We start from the raw sequence: 10,612 nt of genomic DNA, 5'->3' as shown, positions 1-10,612 counted from the left end.
TCTCCTCTCGGGGTGGTCCTTTCAGGAGGAAACCCCTCCTGATTGGTAGAGGGTGGTGGGAGGAGTTCTTAGAGGGGTCACATGACCCTCTTCTAGACGGGGTCATCCACCCCCGGAAGTCGCCCTGATTGGTCAAATCTCCTCTCGGGGTGGTCCTTTCGGGAGGAAACCCCTCCTGATTGGTAGAGGGTGGTGGGAGGAGTTCTTAGAGGGGTCACATGACCCACTTCTAGATAGGTCACCCGCCCCCGGAAGTTGCCCTGATTGGTCAAATCTCCTCTTGGGGTAGTGTAGGCACTGCATGACCTATATTGCCCCAACAATCCTCCAACAATTGTCCCATAATGCCTAGCAGTGACTGCTCTGGTCAGAAAGGTGAACTCCACTGCCCAGGGATCGTGGGGCCCAGAAGCCATTCCTTCCCCCACTCTAATGCACCTGTGGATTTTTGAAATGCCTTTTCCTGATTGCCCACCTTGGTGAGCCTGCCCAGCAGTTCCTTGGTTGCGTGCTGGCTCCATGCTCCAGACGCACTCCTGTCAAGATCTCCTGTGCCTACAGGGAGATGGCACAGCTACAGCCCAGCTGCAGAAACGTGTACATTTACAAAAAGATTGCACCGTAGAGGCCGGCAAAGGAGTATGACAGGGACCACCAGCAATGCCACTTGACAGTGAAGGAAGTGTGGAAACATATCATTAGGCCAAGGAAGCCAACTGTTTATCTGGTGCTGAGCTGAAGACCTGTTGCTTTTACAACAAGCTGCATGCCGCACTTGGCAGAGACGTCACAAGCACTGTGGATACCTCTGTGGGGCCTGAGACAGAGACCCCTGCCATTAACAGCAAGGAGGAAAAGGAGGGTATCCCTGTGTGATTCACTGCTGTCCCACCATACATTGTCAGCGTTTCCCAAAAGACAGGGCTCTGGATGGTGGTGAGTCGCACACTGGGATACAGCCTATCCCAGCTGCACCGCTCTGTGCACAGACACAAGTGCTCTTGCTGAGTACACACTGTGCCAGTGCAAGGAGCCAAGTGTGCACATGCACAAGTGACACACTAGCTGCAGCAGCTTTATCAGCTCTCAAAAGATGCATCAACTAAAGTGTGTGGTGTAGATATAGCTTAGTGAGGCTGTTCTTGTTATTAATCGTGTTTATCACAGGCGTGCCTAAGGACCTGCCAAGAATGGGGCCTCTGGTGTCAGGTGCTGTACAGACAGAATTATACAGTAGTAGCTGGTCCCTTCCCTGAAGCGCTTACAATCTAAATAAACCAACAAGCCAGGGGGTGGGGGAAGGTGCAGAACACACCAGCAGAGTGAACAGTGTGATGGCAGCAAACAGCATATCAGTTCCACAAGATTTTATTTTGGGGGGTGAGTTTACTAAGGAGGGAAACCGCTAAATGGAAAGAAAAGGGAAGAAACAGGAAGGAGACAGGACAGGTGAGAAAAGGGTCAGAAGGGTAGTTAGGTATGGGGTGAAGAGACTGGGAGGCCTGGAGCAAACAGCCATTCAGCAGAGGACAGAAAAAACACAATCAGAACTGTAGAAAGTTCTCAGAACCTTCTTGGCTGGTTCTGCTCCCGCCCGCTGGGCTCCGGCTGGCTTCTTTCTGCAGTTTTCTCCTCAGACCACATGGCAGAGGTTAAGGGAAGCACCTCCTAGTGGCCCCACATTGAGGGGGGTCTCCTATGTACAGTTCTGGATCTAGGAGAGTGTCCAGAGGATGGGATATTCTTAGCTGGGCCCCATTTTATCCTCTCCCCACTAGTGCAACAGTCCTTGTGGTTCTATTCAGTGTGAGAGGTGGGGGACTTCAGACTGAGTGACATGCTGGAAGTCTCATGCTGCCAGGACTAAAACGTCCTCACAATTTCTAAACATTATCGATGAAAATTTCCTAACTCAGAAAAGTGTTGCCTCCTACATGGGGGAATTCTATACTAGACCTCATCTTGACAGATCATGAGGAATTACTCACAGACCTAAAAATGCCCAGGGGTTGCTTGATCACATTTGTTGTGTGCAAACAGAAATAAAGTCCATACCAGTAATATATCTACTTGGTGCTTTAAAAGAGCCAATTTCACAAAGCTGAAAACAATTATGAGGCAAATCAAATGGTAAAGGATTTGAACAGAAAAATGTGAATGATCATTGGGAAGTATTTAAGAATATTTCACTAGATACCCCAAAGTACACCATCCCACAGCTGAGAGAGGTAACGACGATGTTAAAAAAAATCAACCAACCCCGCCAAAATAATATATAACACATAGGAAAAAGGAGAAGTTGATGGCAATGAATATAAAGCAATGAATATATACTAGAAGTTTGGAATGATAGAAAACTGATAAGGGAAACAGAAGGTCACAGGGAGAAATCTAGGGCGTGAAGAGTAAGGGAAAATGAGGAGTCTTTTAAGTATATTAGGACAAAAAGAATCCTAACAATGGCATTGATCTGTTATTAGATGGCACTGGTAGACCTGTCAATAATAATGCAGAAAAAGCAGGATTGTTCAATACATTTTCTGTTCTGTATTTAGGAAAAGCCTGATGATGTATTCATATCGGATGACAGAGATGATATACTTTCCGTTCCAACAGTAACTCAGGAGGACGTTACGCAGCAGCTATTATAATTTTAGACAGTTAGACATTTTTAAAAATCAGCAGGTCTGGCTAACTTGTATCTGAGAGTTTTAAAAGAGAGAGCCGAGGAAGGCACTGGATCATTAATGCTGATTTTCAATAAATCTTGAAACACTGGGGAAGCTCCAGGGGACTAGAAGAAAGCTAATGTTGTGCAAATATTTAAAAATATTTAAACAGGAAGACCCAGGAAATTATAGGCCTATCAGCTTGATTTCAATCCTGGGCAAATTAATGGAACAGCTGCTATGGTATCTGATTAATAAAAATTAAAGGAGGGTAATATAATTAATGCCAATCAACATGGGTTTATGGAAAATGCATCCTGTCAAACTAACTTGATATATTTTTGATGAGATTACAAGTTTGGTTGATAAAGGTAATGGTGGAGATGTAATATATTTATAAGGCATTTGACTTAGTATTGCATGACATTTTGATTAGAAAACTAGAAAGGTATCAAATTAATATGGCACACATTAAATGGATTAATACCTGGCTAACTGATAGGTCTCAAAATGTAAACGGAAAGTCATCATCGAATGGGTGTGTTTCTAGTGGGGTCCTGCAGAGATCAGTTCCTGACCCTACACTATTTTAACATTTTGATCAGTGACCTGGAAGAAAATATGAAATCATCACTGATAAAGCTTGCAGATGACTCAAAGATTGGGGGAATGGTAAATAATGAAGAGGACAGGTCACTGATACAGAACAGTCTGGATCACTTGATAAGCTGGCTGCAAGCAAACAATATGTGTTTCAATTTGGCCAAATGTAAAGTAATAAAGTAGGGAACAAAGAATGTCAGTCTTACTTATAGGCTAGGAGACTCCATTCTGGGAAGCAGTGACTCTGAAAAAGACTTAGGGGTCATAGTGGATAATCAGCTGAACATGAGATCCCAGTGTATTTGCTGTGGCCAAAAGGGTTGGAGGGAGTGCTAGTGGCTCTGCTGAATACAGAATGTGGTAAATACTCTTATCTGGTCACAGATAGTGGGAGAAGAAGAAGATGTAGTTGTGTCAAGTATCTCTGAATAGGAGGGTTTCCTCTTCCGGCTGTGTTTTCAAATAATCTTCTCAAATTAGTAGCACTAGCCCCTGCTCTGTAACATACTTCTCTGGACCATGCATAACTTTAGTGTTGCCAGGAAACAAATGTAACAAATAACCCATATGTGTGAGTACCCAACATGTGTTCACACATCATGCATTCATGCACACCCTTCCTTCAGCACCCTGGTTGTTTCACAGTCTATCCTACATGTGCGTGCACACACACACACACACACACACACACACACACACACACACACACACATCTATCCATATCAAGCTGCTGAATGCAGCATACTGCAGCATAAAATAACATGAGACGAGGTCATTCTCAGCAGACAAAGAGGAGTGTGGGTTTGTCCGTACTCAGTTTTACTTATAGCTGGGCAGGTGAGCGAAACATGTATCTATGCTGCCCTCCTGGATCGGGGAAAACTGTTCTAGCTGAAATTGCTGATTGTTCTGCAGACGGCTGGACATGGGAATTTCTGCAGATTTGGATGCTTGCTGTGTTTATTTATAAGCTAATTCCTCCTTGCCCTCCGCTTTCTCATTGCCAGAGTAGAGTCCACGCTCTAGGAGCACACAGATAGTATGGCTAGATAATGTGTGCTTTGACTTCTTGTATGTGTTCATTGCAAGCCAGGACTGTGTCTTTGAATGAGGCTTATTCTCAGCGTAAGTAGCCTCATTCAAAGGTATGTTTCCCCAGTCCACAAGGGCCTGAGCCTAAATCTATTGATGTCAATGGACTGGATATGCCTGGTGTTCACTAGGAACCTGCTCCATTGGCTTTGGTGGGCTTTGAACCAGAGCCCTAGCTAACCTCAGTCACATCCCAATGCAGCAGATAACAGCCAGATTAATGATCATCATGTCGACTGTAATTTCACTAAGCAGAGTTCTCCTCTGAATTACACCTGGGTCAATGAGGAGTGATGCCACTGATTTCTGTGAGGTTACACCCAGGACCAATTTGGCCCAGTGTCTGTTTTTATTAAGCACACTGTGCAGAAGTATCTTTGCTTTTTCTTTTTATCTCCCCCTCCCCCTCCACCGCCTGGAGTTTTCATACCACTTAAGATTCTGGGTTGATTTCACTTCCACAACATGGGTTCTGGTGCCAAGCTATGTCAGCTTCGAGACAACAGTCATTTAAGGAAGTGAACATTTTCCACGTTGCCTTCCAAAGATTATGTTTCATGCCATTCTTTTTATTATAGCATCATTTATTATTTACATTAGGACGACAAAGTTATTCCCCTGATGAGTGAGCAATATAATATAGACCATTACAACGCAAGCAGCGAAAGGTCAGGCTTGGTAGTGGGGTCAGAGGGCACCGGAAAGGAGCTCAAGGGTGGACCCTGACATAGCAGAATCACTTGGGCTGCATTTCTGTTTTTTACAGGGCACTTTTGGAACCTGGATAAAAGTTTGGAATTTATCATTGTTTTCATCTTGCCATTCTGCCTTTCTTCTGTGGTTTCTATTTGCCTATTCTGGGGTAACATGTGCCTATCTGTATTTCTGAGAACTCAGTTACCATGAAATACAAATTTAAGGGTCACACAAATGCTTTCCCATAACAAACTCTGATACTTTCAGCTTAGTTTAGTTATTCTCTCTTTCTCTTTCCTAATTCCATGCTGCCTTTTCTCATCACTTCTTTCCTCTATCCATGAACAGCGCTGGCTCATTCTTCAGCAGTTTCATGGTGGGGAGATAACTTCCTGCACCTACATACCATGGTGACAGTGCAGACTAAGAATCTGAAGAACTGAAAGAACTGTGCATTGTTCTCTGAATATGATGAGGCTTGAACTCATTCTGATGTCTAGCACTAATGAATTCCACAGCCCAGGGCCTTCCATGGAAAAGGCTTTGCCTCTGCATTATGACAGGACCATCCTAGTCACAGCAGTGTCCCAAGGTGCACAGCTGTTTCAGAAGGTCAGCAGTGCGGGTCGGGGATCTCCAAGATAGCTGCCCCCCCCCGCCCATTCAGAGGTTTAGTTGAAGATTAACACATAGGGAGCTGAAAGTCAAATGGGGAGCTGCAATCAAACAGAACATTCTGGTGACTTCCTCTTCACTGCTTCACTTCCTAAGAAGAGCAGAATTTGCTTATCTAGAGTCACATGGGGTTGATTTGACATGGGTAATTCTGAAAAAAGAAAGTGTTCACAGCTCTAATATAGAGTCATTGGGAAGTGACAACAGCTAGAGCAAGTGAAGGCAGGTAGGTTTTTGGCTGGGTTGCTACAAGATTTCAGACCACTTCAAAAGAAATGTCCAGAGAGCTTAAAGGAGATTGAAGGAGCCACAGAGACATTCTGGCATTAACAAGGAGAAATCACAAGAGAGGATTACATGGCGTGGATATCCAGGTGCCATTTATTCTTGTACAATGCTATGGAGGGGTAACAGCCAGTTAACTGCATGATTCCATGGGAACGTAAAGTTCTGCACAGTTCTGTAGTTATTGTGAGGAAAGTCACTGAGAGAGCTGAGTTTTACTGTCATTGTGAAAGAAAAATCCCATTCAAGCTTGTTCGTGTTGGCATCTTCCTCCTTCCTTCCTGCCCTTGAGCCTGCAGAGGAGGCACTCTGCTATTCGCCATGACAAACAGTAGCTTGACTCTAAGCAGCCTGGATGCCGTTTACATCACAATCGAGTCTGTTATTGGGATATCTGCGACCGTGGGCAACATCCTGGTCATCTGGGTGGTGAAGCTGAACCCAGCTTTTCAGACAAATACCTTCTACTTCATTGTCTCCCTGGCGCTGGCCGATATAGCTGTGGGCATCCTCGTCATGCCGCTGGCCATCGTGGTGAGCCTGGGAGTCGTCATCCACTTCTACTCCTGTCTCTTCATGTGCTGCCTGTTGGTGGTTTTCACTAATGCCTCCATCTTGTCTCTCCTGGCTATAGCGATCGACAGGTACCTGAGAGTGAAGCTGCCCACCAGGTGAGTCAGTCTGTTTAGTTGTTGCATTTTCAAGTTATTGTTCATATTACATGGAAGTTCAATTAATGCTCTAACGTTCCTCCGGGTCTCCACACTCCAGCTCAGACCTAGATGCACGCTCCTCCCTCTCCCCTAATGCTCATACCCACTATCTCACACCTGCCCTGCAATACTGAGGTTTTACTCTACCCTGCCTCAGGATTGGGGGACAGACTAAATGACCTTTTGAGATCACTTCCAGTCCTACATTTTTATGGTTCTGTGTTGACAGATGCTCCCTGCTCCCCCATCTTTTGAAGTGGTTTCTAATCAGGCAAGTTTCTGAAGCAGTAAACTCACTTTAAATGTATGTTTGAAAAAGAGAAAGATTCTCTCTTTGTAAAATCAATTTAAGAGCCATTCTTTGGGGGCAGGGACTATCTCGTAGCTCTGTGTTTGTACTGCAGCTAGCACAGTGGAGTCCTGACTCTGTTTGGGGACCCTAAGTGCTACTACAATATGAAAAATAAGTATTATTATTGAATTGCCCATAGGCATCAGAGAGCTGCTGGGATCATGGTGAAATATGATTTCATCCTTCAGTCATTTTGTTGAGTGCGTGACCTGATTTTTATATTATTTCTGTGTTTGCTTATTTTGGGGCTAGTCACTTCAAATACTCCCATCAACAACAGCACTGGGTCAAAATGAGAAAGGGGCACAGAATGAACAGCAAGTTCTAATAAGAGGATTTTATAAAAACACACCTTTTTTCTATAACTTGAGTGGCCAAGTGCATGCATAAAACACTCCCCTTCCCTCAAAAACAACAACAACATGGCACAGGGTCAGACAGTACATGGTCCTGGTGTCATAATTGGGTCTACATTTACCTTAATTGTGAGGTCAACTTTAAGAAGCGAGTGAAAGTTCATAAAATATCACCAGGACCTGTAACAACATATGTGTATGGGGAGACAGAAAAACTGCATAAGTCTAAACTAAAAAACCTACAGATATAATTAAGGACCTTGTTAAGATTATGCCTGGTAAACAAGAGAAGTGTGGGACCAGTAATCAATGAACCAAAATTGGTGGGTCAGAAATTAGGTCTAGGACATTGATGGGGTGGGGGGAAAGCTGGCTGCTGTGACACTGTCTGACTAAAAGATGAAAGAAGGGTTAGGAGTGAGCTTCACCATGATGGCTGCCTGCCCTGCTGTCTCCTGGGTCCCCGGACTTCCTTCATACTAATCCTGACAGATGTTGTGACCAAATCGGGCCATGAGAAAGGGACCCAGATAACATCGCGCTACCTCCATCAGCTCTCACTAAACCCTGAACACCATCTAGGATGTAAGACTTTGACATACCTCACCGCTCCCCAAGATGTCCTTTTCTTTCCGCACCCTGATTTCTTCTCTTTCCCGTGTTTCTTCTTTTGTCTTCTGTTTAAGAGTCTGGCTCAACCAGCCAAGACTGTCTATTTTACAAGACTGGTGTAAGCCTGTGACCAGAAAGAGGCAGCTAAAAGCAATGCCCACAAAAGACCAACACTGGTACAAGTTTGTCAGGTCTCGGCAGTGAGAGTCAACACCAGAGACAGAAGTTGCATTTTCTATCTTTGCCGTTCTTTTCTATCCCCCTTTGTGCGTGTTTGTTTTGTATTGTCCTCTGGGAAGTGAGACTGAAGTTTAACAGCATCTATGACAGATCCAGCCCATCATAACTAACACCTTCTCTTATCCCAAAACGACAGTTATTACCACCTAAGATATTGTCAGATGGGAAGGGGGAAAGGGATTCTTTCTCAAAACTCACTCCAGTGAAAAGGAAAGGGTCAGGATGTTGGTAAAATGAAAGCCTGACAATGCTTTACATTTCAAAGGCTTTCACTGTTTTTGAATTCTTTTCTGAATGGTTAATAAAAAAGTTTAAAAGACTTTCAATAGTGTGTTTGCCGTGTTGCTAAGCAGGCTGAGGTCTCTCTTTACCAAAGCCTGAACCTTGTTTAATATTGGGCAGTGACTGGGTCAGTTTAACACCTTTGACTGTTGGGTTTCTTTTTTTCCCATCTAAATTAATACATCAGGTCATATTTCTTTGAGCAAAGGCCCTACATCAAAAGGTTCCAAGAGTAGAGAAATAGTATAGTCTGGAGGAATAGTGTAAATTACAATATGAATGGAGAGGTCCTTAAAGGAAAGCTGGAAGGTAGCCAGCAGAATCAGCTGTTGGTAATGCCAATTATATCCTTGCCTCAGACACGCTGAGATTAGCACCAGACCAGAAATGCAGCTATCCAAAGCAGGCCAAATGGTAAGAAACAGACTTGGTTAAAACTAGTTAATCATTTCACATATAGTACAAAGTACTGGCAATAAGATACTTTGCCCAAAAGACAGCCGAGCACTCAAGTCAGCCACAAATAAACCTACAGCCCTTGAAAGCATGAGCATTTGGATGCTGCTTCATTGTCACCAAAGAATCACATCTAACAGGGTTGGTGTTTTTCAGGTACAGAATAATCACCACAAAGAGAAGAATTTGGGTGGTTCTTGGAATTTGCTGGCTATTGTCCTTGCTGGCAGGATTTGTCCCCATATTCGGATGGAATCAAAGGATTGGCACAGAAAGGCACAGTAAACTCAAGTGTCAATTCGCCTCTGTGATGAGAATGGACTATATGGTGTATTTCAGCTTCTTTGCCTGGATCCTCATCCCTCTGATCCTCATGTGTGCTCTATACATCGAGATCTTCTACATTATCCGCACAAAACTAAGTCAAAGTGCAACAAACACAAATGCAGGAGTGTTTTATGGGAAGGAATTCAAGGCGGCCAAATCTTTGGCCCTCGTCCTCTTCTTGTTTGCGATTTGTTGGCTGCCTTTGTCCATTCTAAACTGTATCACACATTTCTGTCCCAACTGTCTCATCCCGCGGCATCTGTGGTACATGAGCATTCTGCTATCTCACTCCAATTCAGTCATGAACCCCATTGTCTATGCTTGCAAGATAAAGAAGTTCAAAGACACTTATACTCTTATTTTAAGAACCCATGTCCTGTGCATGAGTCCAAAGCCTGTCAGTCCTAGCATGGAGAAAACATCAGAGTGCAACCCAGTGACCCCTTGATGCCAACTGGCAGAGGGTCCAGGGGACACACATAAGATTTTACAGGGATTCCTTGGGTCACATATATGTATAATAATTCACCAAAGGATGGTAAATGAAGTCTCTACCGAGAGCCAGTAGCCCACTGGTCACCATAACCATTGCAATATGTATAGATGGATAATATATAAGGAGTTATGTATCTATATTGAAAATAATGTTCTTAAGGTCATGGAGTCAAAGCAGATCATATACCTCGGTAATGTCCCTTTCAGACAAGTGGTAATATCTCCCTGTCTGGTCATTTGTGTATTGTGTAGTGCGTATCTCACAATGTATGCCTATTTGCATATTGAGACAGGTGCTAATTAAGAGACTGTGAAAATCTACGAGAGGAAATTTATAGGAAGAAAACACAGCAGGAGAGTGTCCTGCTTATAAATAAAGACAAATCTTGGTGTGCAAAGGGACACACTGAAACCTTCACCTCGGAGGCAAACTGACAGCATGCATATCTCGTGCAAGGGAGGGGTCACAGCCAGCCTGGCTGCAAAGTGCTGCAAGGATTTTTGGATGAGCAATACTCTACTAGCCAGGAGAATATTTTGATAATTAAGTCTAGGCTCTAAAATGCATGCTATGATTTTATTCTTAATGGAACCATTTGTTTCCAATATTTCTACTTGCTTCTACTCAAATTGTTATGCTTTGTTAAATAAACTTGTATTTGATTTAACTATAAACAAATCTCAGTGCTGTGTGTTCAGCAGAGTGGAGCTCTGAAGTGGGACTGGTAAATTGGCTTGTACCATTTCTTTGGAAGCAGC

General features: G+C 43.7%; 1 protein-coding gene across 1 annotated transcript; it reads left to right on the top strand.

The window, feature by feature from the left end:
- Positions 1-5,901: 5,901 nt before the first annotated feature.
- On the top strand, positions 5,902-10,468 carry LOC115641505 (adenosine receptor A3-like). Its single transcript, XM_030544713.1, has 2 exons — positions 5,902-6,691; positions 9,188-10,468. Exons 1-2 carry the CDS (start codon positions 6,342-6,344, stop codon positions 9,804-9,806), a joined length of 969 nt encoding a protein of 322 aa, XP_030400573.1. The 5' UTR covers positions 5,902-6,341; the 3' UTR covers positions 9,807-10,468.
- The last annotated feature ends 144 nt before the right edge of the window (positions 10,469-10,612 follow it).

The sequence above is a fragment of the Gopherus evgoodei genome, unplaced genomic scaffold, assembly GCF_007399415.2.
Source record: "Gopherus evgoodei ecotype Sinaloan lineage unplaced genomic scaffold, rGopEvg1_v1.p scaffold_355_arrow_ctg1, whole genome shotgun sequence".
NCBI classification, from domain to species: domain Eukaryota; kingdom Metazoa; phylum Chordata; order Testudines; family Testudinidae; genus Gopherus; species Gopherus evgoodei.
Note: the sequence above shows the minus strand (reverse complement) of the source record. Positions and strands in the feature narration are given on the sequence as shown.

Excerpts from the sequence above, each read along its gene's own strand:
- LOC115641505 (XM_030544713.1), top strand. The coding sequence starts at position 6,342 with ATGACAAACAGTAGCTTGACTCTAAGCAGCCTGGATGCCGTTTACATC. Across the intron at positions 6,692-9,187 it reads AGAGTGAAGCTGCCCACCAG|GTACAGAATAATCACCACAA; the intron begins GTGAGTCAGTCT and ends GGTGTTTTTCAG.